General features: G+C 34.8%; 1 protein-coding gene across 3 annotated transcripts in view; it reads left to right on the forward strand.

The window, feature by feature from the left end:
• The window catches only part of NBEA (neurobeachin), a gene marked incomplete at both ends in the record, with an annotated part of 460,977 nt that overhangs the window by 373,638 nt on the left and 62,973 nt on the right, over positions 1–24,366 (forward strand). For all 3 annotated transcript variants that reach the window (XM_079549697.1, XM_079549699.1, XM_079549698.1), the window contains 3 exons: positions 1,658–1,770; positions 11,183–11,323; positions 19,159–19,278. In XM_079549697.1, coding sequence (XP_079405823.1) covers positions 1,658–1,770; positions 11,183–11,323; positions 19,159–19,278 — 374 coding nt within the window. The remainder of the gene's footprint in view (positions 1–1,657; positions 1,771–11,182; positions 11,324–19,158; positions 19,279–24,366) is intronic.

The following is a 24,366-nucleotide window of genomic DNA, read 5'->3' on the forward strand; positions in this document are numbered from 1 at the left end:
CTTGTGACGATGTCAAGAAACTGTATAAATTGCATGTCATTAATCCCTTGCTAAAGCTGAAAATAATACTCTGATTTGAAAGACACAGAAAAGGAGACAGACTTAGCTTACTTAAAGATTTATGAGAAAATAAACAAGCTAAAGATTAGTGTTCTACCAGATACTACCTTTCCTTTTCTTCCTTCACACAGGTAAATCATGCTTTATTTCCTGATTTAATTGATAATAACAATTAATTTAATCCAAAAATGGTTTTATATTCATTCACTGTTGATATTATAGAATTATCCTTGTTCCCATCCATGTTCATTTGCATGTTGTACATAGTGCCAAGATTGCTTTTTTAAATGAAGTAGTATTTGCACTTAAATTACTTTTTTTATATTCCTGTGGACACGAATGTTTTCAAAACACAAACAACAATGCAAAATTGTTAACATTGAACACCTTTTCCAGCAGGACTATATACAAAATAGAAACAGACTTCATGTTCATCAACTCCTATTGAAAAAATAAGGTGTTTGTAGAGCAGTATAAGTTTCATATTTCATTAACGCAGAGCTGATTTCTGTGTAGAATTGCAAATGCTACTCTGAACAAGGAAGTCTGTGTTTTCCTGTGCCAGGTTTTTTACCCTAGGAATCTGTCCAGAATCTGGAAGGAAGCAGTTAGTGAGACAGGGCTGTAAATCTGCTGCAGGACTGGGAATTGTTAACCTGGGTTATTTCAGTCTGCTAATTATATTATATAAATGCGCACACATGTATTTATTACTTGATTTTGGTTTTTAATACTCATGTTGCATATTGTGTGATTTCTAGTAAATCAATATGGTGGATGGTAGTGAGCAGCTTCGTTTGTCTTATCAGGGAAATATTAGATACTACTAAATAGTAGTTGGCACAGGAGTAACAGCCTCTTCCAAACACACTTTTCCTGGTGATGAACTCATAAGTTTCAGTTCTTTTCAGTTGTTTTTTTTGAAACTATCTGGAGATGACTTTTGCATATTTCACCTTCTGGGATCTCAGTAATGTTTCTTCCATTAGGTTTGGCCTGGGGCAGTCAGCTCCATTTTTAAAAATGGTAAAATGTTTTTTGTGTTTCAAACTGATTAGGAAATAGAGTTAAAATAAACATGTATTTTTCCACCTTCAGTTCTGCAGTTCTGAACCTTCAGTTCAGTGAATTCTCATCCATTCTTTAGCAGAAAAGCACTGTGGGGAATAATAGAATAATATACTTCAGGACAGATCCAGATTTGCAAGCCTCAAATACAGCCTCTTGTTGTTGGACTCTCAATCTTTACCAACCAATCAAATTGCATACAGTCAATTGAAAAATGATACTCTAATATTAGTTTTAGATTTTATCACTTGTACTGTAAAAACAGCTTCATGGAAATAAAAAATAAGGTACTTATTGGCATATGGTTTTTTAATTGATTTTGAAATACACTGTTCTCTTTACGTTATGCTGATGTCTGTGTTGACTTTTGATTCAAGAGCATCTAAACAACTTCTTTTGTCTGGTAAATTTATACCTGTTTCTATCAAGTGGGATGAATCAAGAACATGCAATGCAATGAATGCAACTACTGGATTGCTTTTCAACTGATACTGTTTCCTAATTCTTATAATGTTTTCTTTCTTAATAGGACGAACGTACAATGATCTGAACCAATACCCTGTATTTCCGTGGGTCTTAACAAACTATGAATCTGAAGAGTTAGACCTGACCCTTCCAGGCAACTTCAGGGATCTTTCAAAGGTATGATTCAACTCCACTAAAGGCACTTAGCCATCCTTTTTAGCAAGAAATGTTGTTTTATTATTTATATTCTGTTTAATAAGTAGGTCTTTGTATAAAGTCAAGAAAGTATGAATTAGAGTTATATTTTAGAATCATTTTATATTGAGTCTCTACATTATAATATTTACATGACCCTGACTGATCCAGTTCCAAACCTCTAACTCCTCAGTGCCTTTTGACTTCCAGTTCCTGGGTGCATCAGGCCACTTGATCCCACTAATTACCTCCCTCACTTCATCAAAACTGATCCAGTGGAAATAAAAAATTTGAACTAATTTTTCACTAATTTTTTTGTTGCAGGGGCTAGACTGTAGTAGCAGCACTTGTTAAATAATTATTCATTAAGAAGTACTTATGTGTTTTAGAATATGGACTATCTGGTTCCTATTATTATTTGTGGAGGTTTTTTTTATCCTCCAACCAAATTTGGACAGTTAGTTCCTTATAATAATACAATTCTTATTATGTATTTTCCTAATATCACCACACTGTGGTTTATATATTCACATCTGCTACCCAACTTGTGCCACCTGGCTGATGAGAACGTGTGTCCTAACCATGTATGGCAGAATCACCTAGGGGGGGATCTACTTATGTTCTTCTGGAAGAAGGATAGGAAATGGTTTGGATCTGAGTTTTGGGTAGAGTATTTCCTGGTTCATATCAGCCAAGGCAGTGCCTGTACCTTCTTATCAGGAAAGGCTTTGCAACATCCCCAACATGAGGTATCTGTTGTATAGGCATTACAACTTTCTTGCATCCTAGATTTCTTACATCTGTGTTCTTCAGCCAGGAGACAAAAGTTGCTCATGCACTTTGAGAGTGCATGAGCTCAGAACTGCAGAACTGCAGAAAGCTGTCACTTGCTGTCTTTAGGAATGAGGCTAGAGAGAGAAAGATGACCTCAAGGGTTTATGCGGCAGTCCCTATGTTATCTGCTTCTGTTAGGGATGAGAGTTTTTGGTGTTCCTGCATTTAAGTCTGCTTTTCTTTCCTCCTTTTCCTGCAAAAATCTTGGGCAGATAGCTCCTACCCTGCTTATCCCGTAGACTTGCATCCCTGTTGTACTTACAGTGCCTATAGATGTGTTCTGTAACTGTTCCTTAAAGCCTGCTTTTTTGAGATTTCCACTGTAAGTTGAGTAGCACTTTATTGCAAAATAACAAGAGGAGGCATATTAAGTTCCCTCTCCCTTTCCTCTTGGGTCAGTAAATAAGTTTGCTTTGTTATTTTTGTTTTTATATTTTAAGAAATAGAAATCAAACTACATTAGCAATATGCCTCAAATGTAGACAAGTTGGTTGAGACACTGCTTGTGTTGTAAGAACTTCAGACGTTTCACAGTATTATAGGTATGCTTCACAAATGTGTTTTTCACTTATAAAATGCCATTGTAATGCATACCAGGAACAATAAAAGGAAATCTACAAACATGAATAGAGATCAGCAAGAATCTTGCATGGGCTCGTTTGCTAGCATGTATAAAAATATTTCTGTTTAAGAGTTATTAATCATGATAAACCTTTCATTAAGACCCTTACACTTTTCAAAATCCTTTTAATTCACTTCTTTCTAGTATGAATAGCAGTGTGTGTGGTGAAGTGCAACAAGATTAGACTGTGTCTCGTGAGTCCTTCATTAGCTACTCAGTTTTGGTTGAGTCCAAATTTTTATGGCAGCCTATTAAAGTATATAATTGCAACAGGAAGCATGGTGATAGCTGAGTAGATATGTTTTCCTCATGAGTTAGTAAAGGCTCATTATGGAATTAGTGCATGTACAGTTTATTAAGTATCATTGCAATCCTGCTAATGCTCTCCTTTAAAAGGAAATGTGAAATCAAATCCCCATTTATTAGTTTCTTTCAGAATCTGTGCAATGTGTACAGCAGTATTTTGCTTGAGGAACTTTTCTTACACAGTTTGATAACTGCATCCTCTTATTAGAAAGCTACTGGTGGTTTCTTCTGGAAAAGCCTGGTTTTGGCAACTTTGAACAAATCTACATGGAAGTGGTTAAGCAGAGTGGTCTCCCCTTTCAGGCAAGGTCTGGGCTGCATTTATTCCATGGATGTCTGAGAAAGCACATGTGCAATCTGTAAAGTGTTTTGGGAGCCCTCAGGATGAAAGGGGTGTAATTGCCATTTTTTTCCAGTGTTTATTACAATAACATCTGATAGCAGTTCCTTAGGTTTTATTTCACAATGATTTTAAAAGGAAATATAGATTAATGACTTTCTGTAAAAGGCAGTGTCCAGTTAGTATGAAATGCAGTACTTCTGTGCACTTCAGCTGTTACGCGTTACTTGCACCCTGTTTCAATTCATGCTTTATCAGTAGAAATCTTAAAAATCAGATCCAACTTGAAGTATTTCCTTTGCAATTCTGTTTTAATTTCCATTCTTGTCCAATATCTGTAAGTAAGCCCCTTCTTTCCTCAATTGGGAGGTGAAGCCTGAGCAGCCTAGTGCTTAAAAACTGGAGCCAACGATTTATTATTCACATTATTGAAACTAAGTGTGCCACCAGGCTTCAGTCAGACCTCTGGAGCAGGTACACACAGTGTATTTTCCACAGGACCTAGTTCCGTGTGTCACATTTTACCCTGCAGTGCTTTCTTGCAGATCTGATGGCAGCTCGAAACCTCCAGCTAAGCTGCTGATGGAGAAAATCTCCTTTGTCAGTTCCTGACCTTCTGTCTTCCCACACGTTTGCCCTTCTTGGGTTTCAAAAAGCCTCTGTCCTTAATATTCAGCAATTAATATGCCTCAAACAATCTTTTGAAGCTAGAAGAATTCCAGCACTACTACATGCATGGCAAAAGCCCTCCAGAGCAGTGAAATTAAAAGTGATGCCATCCTGTCATGTTTTGTTTTGTTGGTTTAAAATATCTTTCATAGTTAACTATAGATATAAAATCTAACATTTTAAAATTATTCATTTGTCCATTGTCACACAAGGTTCTAGTGCCATTTGTGATAATGGGATATAAGTCTTTTGAGATATTTTAACCTCTGATTACTAGTCTTTCTGTACAAAATATTACGCACTGCTTTTGCATTTTCACAGATTCTAAGTGAATAAAAACTATAAATGTAGTTCATATGTTTTGTGGAAATGAAATTAGATGTGTTCAGTTTGCCTATGATGTCACTGACAGAATAAAACATATGCATTTTGCATTTACTCATATTGAAATATTTACGTTTCAGCAAAGCAGTCTTGAGCATATAACTTGTCCATTCCTTCTATTACATTTTATTCTGGCTTTATGTAGCACTCCTTACTGAGGCACCTTTGCATTTGAATGTTGTTTGTCCTCTCAGAGCAATTATATTTAAGTATATTTAAACTTTAGTCTAAAAATGCTAATACCCTTTTTCTTTGAAGTGTGTGGAAATTCCCTTATCAAGAGATTTTTTTCGCTTTTTTTTTTTCTTTTTTCTCTTTTTTTTTGCATAAAATTTGAGATTTAAAAAATAGGGCACATGGTCATTGAAGGTGACGTAGCTGTAGGATATATTGGACTTTTCATTTGATTAGACAGCATAGGCTCAAGTTTTATTCATTACATATACAAGGTTAAAGGTTATATTTATTGTTTGACAGAATGAAAAGGTAGTGAAAGAGGCTGTTATAGATACATAGATTATCTTTTTACAATCAAACAACCCTGTGATCTGCTTATTTTCTTCTTTACTAAGATCTCCTTTGGAAAAATACCTGTAGTAGTAAACATTCATACACAAAATGTATTTGCAGCCCCTACTGTATCTTGAATTTTTTTGCTTATGGTTTTCATGCAAAGTACTTACGATGTGACATTGTTTGTGCAAAATTGTATGAATTTTACTCCTAAATTATACTGAATGCATGAGTTTCACGTGCTGCATTGTCCCTGCTCATTAAACTGTAAATGGGAATTTCTCCTCATTTACTTCTAGTCATACATCCGGTTAAATAAAATGATTTCTTCACCAGGCAAAGTAATACTAGTATTGACGTGTACGAGATGTCACACGCCCATTCATTGAGTGGAAAATTTTTATTTTGTTAATATAGAAGGTGTTTGACTGACGGGTGGTGATAAGCATAACCACTTTTTTTTATTACTGTGCCATTTCAAGAAAAGGAAGTGATAAAGCCCCAAGGCTTCTAAATGTAATAATGCAAATGAACGCGTCGAGGTGTGAATATTTCAAGGCAAACCACACTTAATACTTCCTAAAATGTGTATGCTATGAAATGGAGTTCACGGATATCAAGAGCCACTCTCACTGGAAAAATTAAATCAGTTTCTGTAACTAAAACTTCCCTCTTTACCGTATGCAACTCAACCACCAAAACAAAAAATATTTTGTTTCTCATTTGGGTTAAGCCACACAACTACACATTCCTTTTCTTAAATAGAAAGTTAATTTACCAGATGAAATTCTCATACTTTGAAAATGCCAGAAGTCTTATGTCAGCTGATAGTTTTGAGACTGCCAAAGAAAAGCTGTTTTTAAATTTGGATAAAATTCAAATTTATTATAAACTTTAAAGTACCCTGCTGAGATGCCCTACTTAAAGGTTGATGTTTATTGTTGTTATTTAATAAAGAAAGCAAACAGTCAGAAAAAGCTCTCTGTATTCAGCTAAAACCAAATAAATCCAAACTCAAAATTCCTTTTGTACCCAGTTACAATTTTGTGCAGTGCATGAGAAAAAGAGATAAACAGATAAGGTAGCTGCTGCATGAATTAGAGTCAAGATAAGCAGCATATTTCAGTGGCCGGATAAATAGGATGCTGCATTCAGTTCTGCTCTCATGAGAGAATGTAGTTCTATGAAGATAGCTGGCAAAACAGTAAATATTACATGAGCTAGCATAACATGTCCAGTGGATATAAACACTAGATGTATTGACAATACACTGGTTCAAAGGCCAGATCTCTGAAGAGATTAGCTAGATAAAAAAAAGAATGACATGAATAGAAGTGTGTTTTTAATGTTAAATAGTTTATACTTAAAAGGGAAGAGAAGCATGAAATAAACAGCAACCTTTGGTACATCAGAAGTGAAGTGACCAAATAGATATTGAAGTAGAGGGAGATATTTTGCTTGGTTGTAAAAAAGAGTGTGTTATAAAAGCTTTTTAGGAGAAGCTATATTATCTGGTGTAAGCCCATGCACATGATTTATTTATTTATTTTAATAATTAAAAAAAAAAGTAAATAATATGTTTGGTAAAACATTTTGTAAGACTTTAGAGAAATAATTTTTTATTTAAGGTTCAGAACAATTTCTCTCACTCCAATTTAATATCCATACTGGTCTTATCATTAAAGTACTGGACTAAAAGTCAGTATTTGGATTAACTTTTGTCTTTATATTTTTTTGTGCATGTCATTTTAACTAGTTTGCACAGTAAAGGCACCTCAATGACTATATAAAGATGGAGGGATCATTCCATATATAGAATTTACTAGCATTTTAGTGCTATAGTATCAAATTAAAACTGTGTTAGTTGACTTTCTGGATTGAGAATGGCACTGAAAAGCTATGAAAAATTCTGTATGTATATCCTTTGTAAGAATAAAAACAGAAATGTCTCATTCGTACGATAAGGAAATGTGAATGACTACCTTTATGTAGAAGTTACCATCTAGCAGTGCATATGCCTTATCAGAGTAAAATTAGTTTATTCTTTGCTGAAGGATGAAAAACAACTAAGGAAACTGGTGGTAGGCTTCTTTCAATTTGCTCTGTGCTTGCTATTTTATCTACTGAAGTTCCTTCTTGCAGAAGGTGTACATTCATTTGATGTACACAAATTGTGGTTAAGCAGCAAGATGTTTAATTACAGAATAAAATAAAAGAGAGATATGATCACTTTTAGTGCAGTTTCAGTGTGTATGATTTCCTACATCAGGAGAGATGGAAATGTTTGTGGAATGGCAAAATTAACACATATATCCTGAATCCCAGTCTCAGACCATATAGATCAATTCTTCATCCAATACAGTATCTCCAGAGAAGTCAAGGTGGGACGTCCTAGTGCGAGAAAAATCTCCATCTCCCCTGCTTCTTTCCCTTCCCTTCCCTTCCCTTCCCTTCCCTTCCCTTCCCTTCCCTTCCCTTCCCTTCCCTTCCCTTCCCTTCCCTTCCCTTCCCTTCCCTTCCCTTCCCTTCCCTTCCCTTCCCTTCCCTTCCCTTCCCTTCCCTTCCCTTCCCTTCCCTTCCCTTCCCTTCCCTTCCCTTCCCTTCCCTTCCCTTCCCTTCCCTTCCCTTCCCTTCCCTTCCCTTCCCTTCCCTTCCCTTCCCTTCCCTTCCCTTCCCGCTTCCCTTTCCCCTTCCCTTTCTGCTTCCCTTTCTGCTTCCCCTTCCCCTTCCCTTTCCCCTTCCCTTTCCCTCTCCTCTCCCCTCTCTCTCTCCTAGGAAAGGGTAATTCCTACAAAACATCCTTCAGAAAGGTTTTAGCATGAAAATTTCCATCTGTCAGAGAAGCTGGATGACTCTCGTGATATTTCACCTAAACAGTCCACTTTATTCAACAGATATTTTGTACATTTCTGCATTTTCCCTCAAATGAATCCTAAAGTAATTGAAAGAAAAATGGATTCTGACTCTGAAAAGAATTTTTATGAGGATGAAGGTAATCTTCAGAATACAGCTTTTTAGGTTTATCATTTAATAAATTGAACATATGTCTTCTTAAAGTAGATTATTTTAGCTACTTGCGCAGGCATATTTTACATAAGGTGGGAATGCACAATCTTGTAACCTATCTTTTATCTTCTAAATTGAAATAACACTTCTCTCTCAAGAACCTTGAAAACACAATGATTTATTTACATTATGTGTCTTTAAGAAAGAATTGTCAAGGTCTTGAGAGAAAATACCTTTTCCATATATAGCTGCATATATATATATATGCACATATAAAAATAAGTTATTTAAACTCAAAGGCTAAACTGCCATTAAAGCAATTATTTTGGTAATATACAAAATAAAACATTTTATAATTGATTTGGAGCATCAATTTTGTTTCACAACTCTTCTAACTACTGTAAAAATTTTATAGTAAAAAAAAATCCTACATAGTTGATTTGATGATAGACATCTGATCATTTTCAAATATATATTGAAGTACATGGAGTTCTGAATTTCAACCTTGCCATGATCACCATATCCCTTCCTTATAGTGCCTTCAAGTATGTATGTACAATAACATTATGACAGGTTGTGCCTCTCTTGTTCGTAGCATCAGAATTCATTGTAGCACAGGGCAAGATACACCTTCACAGCGGAGGAAAGAAATATTCTCAGGGAGTTTTTCCATTACCAAGTGCAATCTCACAGATTCATCTGCCATTTTGTATATCCTTCTCAGAGGGGGTGAACATTTGCTGTAAACAGACTCTGGTGTGAATTACTGCCTTAGCTTTGGAAATGTTCAGCTGGGACTGGAATTTGTTCTGGTGGAAGCATGGATGTAGAGTGTCCTCAGGGTGGTATTGCCAGATACCATCCAGTCCACAGACCAACCCAGAACCCCCAAGTAATTTAGTGAAGTGCACGTATATCTGCACAGTTTGTCAGCCCAATAGGAAAAGAATGTCTTTTAATAAGTTACTCTTTCAAGAAAGTCATTGGACAATGATTTTAATGTATTGGCAACCTATGTGCTGCAGTAATGCTGCTATGTTTCCTGAAAGTAGCAGGATGTGTAATCAAATTAACAAAAACACCAATATTTATTTTATTCTTTTTCCAGTAGTTCAGAAGCAAGCCTGGAAAGTGTTAGGGAATTGCTCATATTTCTCTTTCAAGAATGTTTTCTGAGGTCTTGCAGTGCAATCTGCATCAGATAACACTGATCCTTAGGGATTACTTGTACATTTTACACGTATGAGAAAGCTATTAACATCTCCATGACACAGCAAAGTATTAAGCCTCAAGAATGTTTCATGTGAAAAATAACAAAATCATTGTGCTTTTAAATGTAACTTTTCATCAAGCACTATTTAAAAACAAGCTGTGGTATTTAAAATTGGAAAACATTAAGTTCTATGTCAGTCTATTTAACAGCCATCTCAAAAAACACAGCAATAATAGGAATAAAATATCTGCAGACTTAGAAGCGTTCAGTTACATACGTAGTGCAGTGAAACACAATGATTTGACCTTGTACTCATAATTCTTTTTGTAGATTTTAACTCAGAAAAACTGCTTTGGAGTGAAAAGCAAGAATAATTGTTAGCATTTTGAAAAAGATCAAAAAGTTTATTTTCAGGTTGAATTCCCTTAATAACCTGAATTGATAATAGAAATTTTAACTGAATACTTGAGAAATTCAAAACAAGTAATTATTAAAAATTGTAATAAGTTCTTTAGCTTGGAAATGTGTTCTCCTCTAAGTATTAAACTCTGTACGATTGATTAATTTTATTAGAAAATCTAATACATGAAGGTTCTTTGTATGTAGGTATTAGACAGTACACTACTAATATCTCATCTGTATGAACTGATTTAAGATCACTTTGCATTTATTTCAATATTTTATTTAGTAAATGTTGTATTTCCTTTATCCCAGTGCCTTTTTATCATGCAGTAATAAATAGATTCTACAATAAATTGAGATAAAGTACATAAAAAAATTATAGAAAAAATGCATCACCTGAATATATGCATCAAATTCATCAGTTCCTACTACTGTCTCACATTTCCTTTTTTTTCCCCAATTTGTACAGACTGTCTGTTATGTATAAGTAGAATGGACTTAGACTCAGTGAATAATTTCCAAGCTTTTGAGCATTTTTCAAGAAAAAGCTTGTTCATTTCTTTTAGTAAAACCTTGCTTTGTTCAGTCAGAAAGTAAATCCAGTCTTGCAGGGCTATGCATGGATTTGAAGTATTTCTGCTTAGGATCACCAGACACCATCAGCAGGTCTGCGTGAAATCTTTTCATCATGAACTGAGCATTACAAAGTATCCTGTGTGAGCAAAAGTCAGTTTTCATTAGCTGTGTGATTATGGTGAATGACAGCAACAGAAATATTAGTTTGGCCTCAATGCATTTTAAATGCAGTTTTAGAAGTCTATTTCCAGAACAGTGTTATTGAATTAATTGGGAAACAACTTTTTGAAAGTTTGCAGGCACTGAACACTTACATTTGTCAATTAAAATAAGGAAAGTCTTAACGCTTTTAGTACACAAAACCTTTGAAATACAATTCTAAAATTACAGCAATCTGAAAGAATTACTACGGCATGGAATGAGTTTGGTTGCAGAATCTCATAGGTAGCAAATCTTAACATAGAATTAACCCATGACATGTCGGGCATGCTGTCCTTCAGCTGATGTTTGCCCTCTTATCCTTTTGCAGCCTATTGGTGCTTTGAACCCAAAGAGAGCAGTGTTCTATGCGGAACGTTATGAGACATGGGAAGATGATCAGACTCCACCTTACCATTACAACACCCACTACTCTACATCTACTTCTACACTGGCTTGGCTTGTTCGTATTGTAAGTATTTCTAGATCCTGATTTTTATTAATAATTTACTAACAGCATCTCCTCTGTCAATTACCTCTGTATCAAAATCTCAGTGCTCTTCACTAATTTAAAAGTCTCACAAATTATCTGTGCATACTATGTGTACTCATCAGTACAGGTTTTTGTTACCCAGGCAGTCTGAAATATATTTGATTTTGGTGGTATAAAGTCAGGTAAACCATGTGATGAAAAAAATCCATCTAAAACTAAATCCATCTGAAAGGACCCTAATAATACAGAAAACTGATATTACTCACATATTCATTTGTTACTTTCAACTACAGATAGGTATACACAATATTAAAAAAAAACCTTTCACAAAAACCACATCTGACTGTGTCAGATAGGGGAATTAAAGAACCAGTTCTATATTAAAATAATATAGATTAATATTTATGCAAATGGTCTATACTTCTTGGTAGATTAATAACTTAAAATGTTCTGAAATGTAAAAATATAGGCTCCAGCTTCAAACTGTTCTTTCAGTCCTAGAAAACTTATCCCTCATCCTTATATCCTTTTCTTAAAATCAGACTTAGAGAAAGGGGCCAAACTGCAAAGATAGAATGAATCTCTATTTGGTTTATGCGTTAACAGGACGAATTACATAAAATGGATTGTTGATGAGAGACTTAAGGTTTCGTCAAGAAACCTGAATTCATGAAGAATTGAGTTACTGAACTTAAACTACACTCTGACAATAAAAATCTGTCACATAAGATGCATTGTAAGCATATTTCACACACAACCAGACAAAACAGAGCTGCACAGAGGTGGAGATCTGTGTTATCGCTCGTCTCAGGTTCTGTAGACATGCCCTGTTCTTCTGCTCAGAAGGGAAGAATTCATGTGTCTGTGAGTTCAGGACATACTCCTTAAACCCTCGGGAAATAAAGTGTTGATTACACTCCTCTAAAGGGTGATCTCTGGACTCCTTTTTATGTGGCTAAATTATTCATGTACTGTGAATACATTTTATGTGCTTCCTTGTTCAGTTAAAGTTTATTTAAAAGAGTGGTTTTAATTGCATGTTTATCTATTAATTTTGGCTACTATTCAACTAAAGATCTTCTTTTGCTAGTCAGCAAATTCCTAGGTCTGAAAGTCTGCTTGCTAGTTGAATGTACAGCACACCAAGGAATATTCATTTCCTGTATTAGGTTAATGCTGTGTCATTTTTACTTCTGTTGTTTATGTAGTGCCATAGGTGTTCTCACCCTCTTTCCTTCCTGCACAAAAAGAGTGAGAGAACAAGGTCTCTACCTTGTTGACCTCACAATATGCATCTGAGAAATTATGTTTGTTAAAACTAACAGAGTATTTGAAGAAGAGAAAGTAGAAGTCAAAAGGAAAAGTAGTGTTTTCCAGGGCAGAGATTACTGGTGGCAAGGTAGAGAACAACTTAGGGAGAATTTAAATAATAGCAAAGCTAGATATCCATTTGAAGACTATTAAAACACAAATGATTAGAACAAGCAATCCCTACTGGGAGGAGACAATAGAAGTGAAAGAAAGACAAGCCTGGGGAAACTTTAAAGCTCAGTAAAAGGGAAAAAAGAAAAGATGTTGAGATCTGATAGAGCTGCAAGTGGAAAACCAAAATAAAGATTTGAAAATAAGTGTGTAAAGTGACAGTGAAAGATCATAGATTACAAAGTCATAGTGATCCTTAGAGAGAGATTTTTGGCAACAAAATAGTAAATAAAAAATCTTAAGAGAGACTGTCATGCCAGTAAAGTTGATAGATAAAGCTAAGTGAGATTTCTGGCACGTAATAAGGATTTCTTCCTGGTGAATTTTGAAGTCGTCTTTTGATACACGTTTATGAAGACTGTAAAACTTATTTACAAAAAACAAATTGCTGCCTAGTCCAGGAAAAGGCAATGAGAAGTACAGAGATTCAGACAGAAAAAACACTTTCAGTATTTCAGAAGATTAGAGACGATTGAGGGAAAAAGCTGTACCGTAAAAAAGTTTTTGTAAGAAAGGAAGAACAAAATGATAGTGAAAGAGGAATGGAAAATGAACTCACAGAAGAACATTGAGTAAATAAAGGAATAAAAATAAAAGGAAAGGAAAAAAAAAGAGAAATGTGAAGAAAACAAACAAGCAAACAAACAAACAAACAAAAAAACAATGACAAAAGCTGCATGAAAGTTTATGAATGAGCCTAGGTAGGAGCAGAACAATGTAGAGTAATTTTAAACTAGGGGGAAGAAAATACATGCCTAGACCTTTATATTGGAGGAAACAGTAGTTGCAGTAAGAAAGGTAGTTTCAGCCACTCTGGAGTACATCTATATAGAATTTTGTAAATGCCACGGAATCTTAAAAAAAAAAAAGATTGAATTTTGTTTCTTGGCTTTGACAGATGCAATTTGATTCCTGTCAATTCTTTTGAAAACACTACAGTATCACATTTCTGAGTCAAATCTTCTCCATACTGTCTTATATTTACCTCTGTTTCTGTCCTTTATTTAATCTATCAGGCTACTTTTATAAAATGCAATTTATTCTCAGAGACTCAGTTCTCTCCAGTTTTATTATTTTGATATCATCAATCTTTGCCACCCATTTGCCATTAATAAGCTTTTCACTTTAGTGCAGTTTTCTCTCAAACTCTTCTGTGTACTAAGAGTTTCCATAAAGCATCCATCTTTTAAAGTGACCAATTTAATTACATTTTCAAAAAAATGACAGTGGATTAACACATACAAGTTCTAAGTGAAATATGAAGGCGCTTTTAGGACAGTAAATGTTTGTCCTCACCAGGCCTCTCCAGGTTAGTTACAGTCCTACCTGAGGGTTGTATGGATGACTTTGAAGCTCTCCCAATCAAGATAATGCCAAGATAATGCACACACTATTTTTCTTGCAGCTGTGCATCATTCACACATGTGAACTGAAATTACAATTCTTCATTAACTTGTACATATCCATTGTGCACTGAGGTATAGTAATCTTGATAGAATTCTGAAATGTCGTGAAAGAATCCTGTATTTAGGTTATAAGAAACTGAGCCTAGGAATGCTTGATGCTATAATTGCAAATGAGACCCAGATCTCAAAAAATAGTTTTATCTCTAAATTCACCTGTTTGTTGAAAGCAATCAGCATTTTTTTCTAAGTGAATTAGCAGATTATTGAACATTAAATGACTTCTTTATAGAGAGAGATACTGAATGTGAAAATCTACTGTCTTGTTCAGTCAGGTTAATAAATATCATAAAAACTAACGTAAGGTGCCAGAGTTTATATAATATTGCTTTTCCCTCGTTTAATCATGGCTGAACTCTTCTACACATCTCACATTTTTAGATATAAACCCAGGAAAGTCAATAAATAAACCAAAAAGTTTTACTTATTGCTTTGAAAATCTGAGCCATCATCCACAAGCTTTCTCCAGCAAACAGAATAGAGGGTACTCTGGAAAGGGATGCACTGTTTTGCTGATATAGTCCTATTTTGCACAAATGAAGTGAACTACTCATGGTTTATGAATCTGTTACGTTACCACCTGGTTCACGAGTTACTTATTTTCATTTGTTTTCCATCTGGACCAGTGAATATTCAAGTTGCAGATGGCAAAATAGTTAAAACAAAGCATCCTATTTCAAAATGCCATATACTGTAGTGACATGAATGTGTGCCTGAAAAGTAGACAGAAAACAGAAAAGTAGGCAGAAGAAGGAGCTGTGTCTTGAATCATGTGGAAAGTGAATACCAGTGCTGTTTTTATGGTTTTTCAGATGAAATAAACAAGAGTTACAGTGCAACTTGTTGTTCTCAGTAGTTTCTGCTGAAGAAACTATGTTTGCGTGAATTACAGAATCACAGAATCACAGAATGGCCGGGGTTGGAAGGGACCTCAAGGATCATGAATCTCTAACCCCCCTGCCACATGCAGGGCCACCAACCTCTCCATTTAATACTAGACCAGGCTGCCCAGGGCCCCATCCAACCTGGCCTTGAACACCTCCAGGGATGGGGCATAAATTGTTTACATCTTCATCAAATGACTGATATTAAAAAGCATGATTACAAACAGATCAAGAATTTTGCAGAAGAATGTTGGTTTTCAGCTTCTGTTACAGCTACTAAGTACTTGCATAAGTTAGAAGAAATTCTGTGAGTCGGGTATGACTTGGCCCAAATCAAAGATGGGGAAGATTTTAAATCTTCTTGTAAATAGTTTGAAATGAACTCAAGTCTCCTATTCTGTAGACCTGAGCAAGGCATTCACAGGTATCTGAGATAAAAGGTGTACATCACTATGACAGAACTCCAAATACCCTCTTTTTCTACTTTCACAAATGGCTGAAAAGACACTTTTGTTTGACATATCTTGGAATGACACAAACTTTCCTCCTCTCTCCTCTACTCCTCCCAGAAATGATTCTAGTGGGACTTCGTGATGTTAAAGGGGAGATAAAGGAAAAAAGTGCCAGTGAGTCGAAAATTCCTTGTTCCCACAGTTCAAGCTTGTACACATTGTGATCAAGTGCCCCATAAATTTCTCTTTGGCAGCAAACAAGGCGTGAATTTTATTCAGAATATTAGCAATGAGAGAGATGGGGTTACAATGAAAACATTGTGCAGCTTTATACCTTTCACAGCAACAAAACCTTTACATGAGATGACAGTAATCGGTATCGTAGAGTAACAGTATTTAAATGAATATATTGAATGAGTTATGAATTGTATTTATATGATATAAGCACTTGACTTTCCAGAGGAAGAAAAAATACTTTCAAATTATTTGAGAGGTTAGAGATAAAGCTAGTGAAAGCTTTGAATTTCTGTTAAGGATTAAAAATCCAAAAAGATAGTCACAACAGGTCATAGTTGGATATCATAATAGGGCACCCTGTAGTGCACAACTATTAAAGGCTTAATCCTTGATTATGAATTTTATTACTTTTGTATATTTGTCTCAGATGCTTAAAATAATGTTGTCATGGAATTTTGGATTAATATTTTTACATAATTTATTGTAATTACATCATATTTCTGGTTTCTGCTTTTTTTAATCCATCAACCACTGATTTCAGAAACCCAGTAGTGACCCGCAGGCAGTGGTATTCACAAGAAATTACACGCCTTGCAAGGAATAATAGTGATAGGCAGGGGCTGGTAGGAGACAGAATTGTTTGTGCTCACATCAACAACATATACATTTTTTTTTTGTATTGATAAGGTAGAAGAATATAGCATAATTTGCAGTGATACCGCAAATATGTACAGAAGTTTTGGGGGAGAATACATAGCTAAAATGAAAGCAATTCTAAAGTTAACATATTTTAATGTGAATGTAACGTTAAAATAATAGCAATAATAACAATAATAACAATCACAGTAGCAATAATGATAATAATAATAATAGAACTTTAGGCAAAATGAATATAATACAACTCTGTTTATATTGTTTTCAGTTTATTAGCTCTGGATGTAAATAATACACTTTTTCATTTACATTTTAAATAAAGCTTCTTATAGAAAGCAATGAAAAATATAGATGTACAAAACCTTATTTTCTTTTCTTTTGATATTTCAATTGATTGTAATACTTTTATGCTGCTCACCATGTTGAGCTACTGTTAAATTTTAACATTCTGTTCAACTTACAAAATCTGCACTACCTGCTTCAATATTCACAAGTGCAAACGAAGTCACTGTGCAGTGGGACCTAGGGTCCATCAAGAAATTGCATTGTGCTGATTTTTCATTTGGTTTAATTATTTTAAATTAATTAATTAGCACATTTTCTGAGTCTCTTATTGGAAGAAATATGCTGTTAAGTGTATATTTTTTAACATAAATATCAATTATTTTGAATGTATCTTTTTAAAATAATTCTCAGTCTCTTAACTGAAAAAAACTGATGAAAAAAGACTCAGCATTCAATTGGAAAGCAGGAAAATGTCTTGCATTATTATAATGAAAAAGATTGCATATTTGAAGTCACACTCTGAAAATTAAGATTTTGTCCCTTGAAAAAAATACCTCTGTTCAAAAATAAACAATTCCTTTAAGCTACTTCTGAAGTACTAGCATACTATGATGGCAGTAATGAGACATCCCATTTCTTCTCCCTTAGGTAGAGAAATTTTGAGTTTTACTCTTGGAAAGAAAGTAGCTTGTGTCAACTATTGCATATGGTAGAAAAGATTAATTGGAAAGACATGAAAAGTAAAGAATGGAGAAAGAAATGCCTGATTTTCTATTTTCCTCATCTTGTTAGATTTTTTTTCAAAACTTGTCCATCAGTGATTTCCTTACATATCTTTAATTGTTGTTAAATGCTACTTTAACTGATTTACTTTAGTCCTCTTGAATCCTTAAACAAAATATGTATAATGGCACATAATTCCCTCCAAGTTTCTTCATTAATTGAGAAACTTTGTTCAGAAGTTGCAGAAAGGAAAATAGAGAATATATAAAATAAAATTCAAATAGTAGATGAACTTTAGTGTCAGCTATGATCTGGTGATTAAAAATTTCCAAATGAGCACATATACAAGGAAGTAAATTTGGGTATGACTTTAAAGGAAGAAACTCAACTTTTTCAAATACCCACCAGAGCACTTCTGAGAAAAAAAAAGAAATTGCTTCATTCCACATGGACATACTGCCAAATATTAATTGAATCAGGGAGCTAATTGCATGGCTCTGGAAAACCAGGGAGTCGGTAGTGATCTCAGTAGTCAGGTCTTACTGTCAAAGTAAGGGATTGGTCCACTGTCAAGCCCTTCCCTGCCTGGGTAAGCAGTTATGTAAAAAAATGGTTCTTCAGACTATCGGAGACTTGAGCTCTTCCATAATAGATGTTTCCATTTAGTAAGTATTGGCAGCACAGTTTCAGATAGAATTAGCAAAAATAAAGATTCTAGATAATTCATCTCTGAGTGCCTCTGTATACTTGTCTAAAAACCTAGTATAGAGATGAAGGATAGTTTGAATAGGGAAAACATGGTAGTTGATATTTGGCTGCTCATAAACAATGGTCAAGTTAGACACCCTGTAACCATAGCCTGCCTCAAAATGTCAATACAGAAAGTCTGCCCACCATGAGAATCATAGAATCATAGAATTACAAGGTTGGAAACGACCTACAAGATCATCTAGTCCAACCGTCTCCTCATCACCATTGCCACCACAAGCACTAAACCATCACGCAGCACGTCATCCGGATGCCTCTTGAACACTGCCAGGGACGGTGACTCCACCACCTGTCTGGGCAGCCATTCCAGTGCCTGACCACTCTCTGAGAGAAAAATTTCTTCCTTATGTCTAATGAGAAAACATGGAATCTCCTGAGGTCTTTTAAATTGAATGAAAACAAAAGAAAAATCCAAGAAAGAGATTTTTTAAGATTTTATTTTGACATACTGTCTCATAAGGGTAAATAAAGCATGGTAATATAAATGACACAAGCATGGTAATATAAATGACACAGGGAGTGTTTATGATGATTGCAGTGAGGTAGGCAACCATAGTAAACTAAAACTATTCTACATAGGTCTGTCACTGATGAATAATCAGTCTTACGGCTGAGTGAATATAAAAAATAACCTTTCCTGTCAGAACTTAAGATTGGTGTGTGCAAACTGTGTTAGCACCAATAAATGTACAGTATATTCAATATAGGTAATCATGCATAGATACAAAGATTAGGTGGCGTATTTTCCTTTAATTCTTCCCTTATGAAGTATTTTGATCTGCAAAAGTCATTTGGATTTCATTAGAAACCTGCTGCATGATTCCTTCTGCTCTCTTCTTAATCCGTCTTCATTTCATTGACTACAGGAGCCCTTTACAACATTCTTTCTAAATGCAAATGATGGCAAATTTGACCACCCAGATCGAACCTTCTCTTCAGTAGCCAGGTCTTGGAGAAACAGCCAAAGAGATACCTCAGATGTGAAGGTAAGATATACATGTTATATATATATATATATATATATATATATTTTTCATGTTGGATAAAGAAGATTTTACGTTTCATGTCTTTATATTCAGATTCAGTTTAAGGAAAATTTAGTTTAATTAAAGTAGATGTTTAACTAAAGTAAATGTTACTAAAGGTTATTGTTCAAATAGAAACAATCAAAGAATTCTTTGAAGTTGAGTGGACAAAAGGTGTTTTGTTTTTACAGAAAAACAACCAAACTGATCTAATTTAGATCAGATAATCAGGAGATGGAGAAAAGCCCAATAAATTGTTCTTTCCTGCTGTTAACTCAATATTTGGCCCACTCCATAAAACACAGCAGGAATTGGATTTGACCTTAAAGTGTCATATCGTTATAGCTTGCCTAACTCTGGGTTTGCATTGCCTCAGGCAATTAATAAAGCATTAATGACAAGACCCATTTAAAATGTTGGCTTTTCTGTACAGCTTTAGCTTTTACTTGACTGTGCCTGAGGGTATTATGCAACAATACACATTAGATTAAAACAACTTCTACATGATATACAGAAACAGCCGGAGAGCAGGGTGATTTTACTGTTGTTATTCCTTACCTATTGTTAAATACAAAAAGCTATTGTTCGCATACATGGAACCTTAACAGAAAAAAAAAATCTTATAATACTTTGAATACTTTTGTCCATTCTTAATTCTCATTTTCTTGTAATAAGATAGGCATAGACTGCCTTATTGCTCTCTCTAACTTTATTTTTAAGATAACACATACCTCTTCTGTTTCAAAACTGCCACTCATAGCAAGAAAAGGGCACATCACCATTATATTTTTAATTAAGTTGACAAAAGAAGTAAATTTGTTAATTTAGTTGTATTCAAGATGCTCCTATTTCCATAAATATTTCAGCAGTCTCATAAGTGTACATAGACAAACCATGGTATTATTATTCAATTTCTAGTTAGAAAAAAGTAAATTGTAAATTGTATTGCTGTCTTAAGATATAGAAGGAAATGCTTTTTAAAGGAAAGAAATATACCTAGCCCTCTTGAAACTCGTTTCTTATTTATTTATGCTCCTCTTGAAGCTAATAATGTTTTAAATATTAGCTTTGTTGCTTTTCTGAAAAAAGAAGAATGTAATTTCAACACTTGTTCGAAGGAATTAAAGCTGCTATTTACTGTATTTAACATGCAGCAATTTATTTCAAATTAGAATGCTGATGTTTTGATTTTTCCTTTTCAATAAAGTTCGGTTTTCCTGGAATTCCACTGGAATATCTGGGAAAATGGCCTTCAAGGAATGGGGCTGAAACAACAGATAAGAGCCTTAAACTGAGCAATAAGGGAAGACAGTTGGAAGTGACTGTAATCTTCTTCCTCGGCTTTAGTACACAGGAGGAGGGCAGTTAAATACATGAAAGCATAGCAAAAGATAAAGGAATATCTGTGGACAGACGGAAGGATAATATTCAAGTAGGATGTATAATTAATGAAAGGATTGTTCCTAAACAAGCCACCATGTGAGTTATCAGTAAAATAAGGAACTGAAATGGTTGTATGAAAACACTAGGAGTCTTGTGAACCAAGTGGGGTAATTTCAGCTGCCACTGCCTGCTGTTGCAAGGATGCAGGAGTAATGAAGGAATAATGGTTGCAGTTTAAAAATGTATTTTTTAATAATACCAAGTTATTTAAACCGAACGAGTATTAAAAATGCTCAAAGAGGGATGTTTGCCTTCAGTAAAGGAAGGCAAAAGGTGAACATGTACTATAGCTAAGTACTTTGATGTCATTGAATGTTAGGAGAGGAGTTGTGGAAAGGTTGGATAAAATAGTAACAATTAAAGGTCAAAGTCACACTAGGGGAAAGACTGTAAAATCATTTATTCTAGAATACACTTGGGAGTCTGCTGTAGAGCCTCGGAGTCAGATTTAGATATATGTATATGTATACATTTCTGTTATGCCATTAGAAAACAAAATACTACTTGGAGCTAAGTCATTACAGAAAATCTAATATAGGAGGCACAGATGAGGTCTGTTAGCCAATAAATGTCTTTTCCAGATAATCCCTCATCTGTATGTTCAGGGATACTTTAGGGATTAAAAATGCTGTTTAAAATATGGTTTTGTTAATTAATAATGGTACAGGGCGCTTGAGTTTAGAAATTAGTCTTCAGTTGATCTACTATGGGTTGATTTGGCTTAAGATATAAAAAGGATAAACAAAGGCAGATTTGAAAATAAACTAAGTCATTAATGGCTGTAAGAGCAAAGAGAAAGAGTAAATAAAGGTAGAAAGGAGATTTTTAATTGTAATTAATACCAGCATGTGTCATATTGTCAAATTAATTGTACATTGATATAAAGTCACTATTGGAATAAGTCTGCATTACACTTCAGTAGCCTAAGTGGCATACATAACTGCAGTTCTATTTTGTGTTTGGTTTAATAAGGAAACTCAAAGATCAGCAGGATAGTAGAAAGCTTTCAGCAAGATCAGAGCTACGTGCTTATAGTTATAGCAACTAAAGAATCTCATGGCATCTAAGTTCCAGCTGAAAGAGTTTACTTGGTCTTTCATTTGTTGCATAGCTCTCATGTTCTTGGAGAACACAAGTTTTTGTTTTTAACTTGTTTGATTCCTTGCATGTGTTCATGCTGGATGCAACTAAACCTTGGCAATTCCTCTTCTGGGGGAACAGACATTGGAAATATATACCTGAGCTGGAGAGAGCCATAAGAGAAGAAAACTTATTTAAGGAGTTGTATACAGGAAAAAATGTCTGTATGTGCAGAGTAACTAATGTTGAGGAGTGAAGACATGGTAATATTAATGCTATGAAATATGCAGCTGTATGAAAATGTGAAGACTTATTTGTCAGGGAACAAAGAGATAAGCCACAGAGGAAAGCTGAAAAAATGCTTACTTAACCAACATAGTATGGAAAGTTAAGTAAAAAATTCAATATTCTGAATATCGTCATGAGGGGAAGTAGTAAAATCCTTATTTCTCAAGATTCTTAGAAATGTAGATTGATAAAAGAGTGGAAGAGCATCAGGGACAATCATGAATTGGCTGGAGGATGCACTAGTTGACCCTTTAGGCCCTTTTCATTTGTAGAGTCTGTGTTTCTCAGCGATAAATCAAGAATGAGTAAAGCAGCTAATTGTTGCTGTTGTTTGTTGCTTGAGGTCTTAATGAACTACATTTCTCAATGCCATGACATCAGGGCCAACTTTTCCCTGAGGCCTTGGAGTTCACTCTGAAAAAGGGCAGAAAAAGGAATTATTATTAATATTACAAATACCTCATTTTTTCAGATCAGCTGTGCTGCTACTTGGCACGTTTCTGATGCATTTTAATCAAGTTTTCAGACACTGGAAGAGGAGTAAGGTTTTAGGAGCCACCAACAAACCCTCACAAAGTCTCTTTCCACTTTCCTTCTTTTTTAAGCACAGCAACCTCTGTGGTAGGGCTTCAGCACCGTGAGTGTAAAGCAACCTAGAATTCATGCTCAGTTGTCTGATAGCATCTAATATTTATATAGCGATCCTCTGAGAAAGTCAGTGCTAAAGAAAAGCTGTGTAGAGCTTACACGAGTATAAAATCTTAAAGCATGTTTTCTGTCCGAGTGTTCCTCATGTTTGTGTAGCTTGTTTCTGGCTGCACACACAACTTTAAGTGTAGATCTTTGGCAGTGGCACAAGAATGAATCCCATGTGATATACATGCTGGAATTTTTTTTCAGTCCTTACAGTAAATATGAGGTGTGTGGAATAGAGACTGTCCATCAAAGTAATAAACATTCAAAACTGTTTATAACAGAAAGTGCTTATTATTCATGTATTCCTTATCATATATTCTAAATTCATCTGAGCTGCTTTAAGCACATTTAATCTCTGATCTCACTAATCTCATTAATTGCTGTGGCACAGGTTATGAAATAATTTAAAACAGCATGTGTAATGAATTAATCTTCCATTTTTCAAAGCCTTATGTTGTAAGATGGCCACTGTTCTTACTTTCAAGTACCATACTGAATAATATGAATTGCCTTAATTCTTCATTATCATGTCTAATTAAAAGTCTTTTAAAACTGTTTTTTTAGACAAGTAAAATCTGCCTTGTATTTTTTTCTTTTTCATGGGTTATTGTTTAAGGCAGAGTGAGTCAGTTTTAGAAAGTAAATTGAGATTTTAAGCATCACCAGTGTTCTGCGTGCTCAATTTGTTTTAAAGAAAACTTCCAAATCACACTGAAACAATGTTGCATCAAAAAATAAAAAATAAACACTGGACATTTGCGAAGGAATGTGTATCTCTTAGGGAAGCTGCAGTTTTGTAGGTCAGTCTCTCGCTTCCACATGCGTGTCTTCTCTCTGATTCCCTCCCCTTCCCCCCTCTCTCCTTCTCCCATTCCTTTTCGTTCCTCCTCTGGAATGGAATTGTTTCACGCTGAGATAAAGAAAATGGGGCAGTGTCAGTAGTCAGAACAATGAGCAATGATTTCTACTTATTGATACATCTTGAATTGTAACAAGAAATATGCCACCTTTGAAAAATGTAGCAAACAATAGATTATCAATCTGGAGATGATTAAAGATCTACTTAGACAATTTTTAACTACATTTGAACTATTTGGGTTCATTTTCTAGGAGACCTGTTCACCTATATTGGGTGAAATAGAATTAATACAGTGTGTGCTACACGAGTGTGGTAACACCCAGGGGAGGACCTGGCTAACACAGTTTATTTTATTGTGTCTCCCTTTATCAACATCGACCTTCTCTCGAGATAATCAGTACAAGCTGGACGAGGAATGAGTGTTAGCAGAGTGACCTTTGAGGAAGCAAGTCACCCAGAAATGACCATAACTTGCCCAGTCAGCCTTCACATTTCTTCCTACCCACTACCCCCCTCTCCAGTTTTTGCTAACTCCGACTTCCAGAGAACCTCCTGTTCAGGCACTAATCTTTCCTAATGCTTCTCAAACTTGTTATATTACTTTTTGAATAGTGTGTTTAGAAGTTAGGAAGGTAACTCTGACAAAATGTCATTAAGGTGCCTTAGTGTAAATTAACACAGCT

Source organism: Tetrao urogallus (genome assembly GCF_951394365.1).
Source record: "Tetrao urogallus genome assembly, chromosome: 1".
NCBI classification, from domain to species: Eukaryota; Metazoa; Chordata; class Aves; order Galliformes; family Phasianidae; genus Tetrao; species Tetrao urogallus.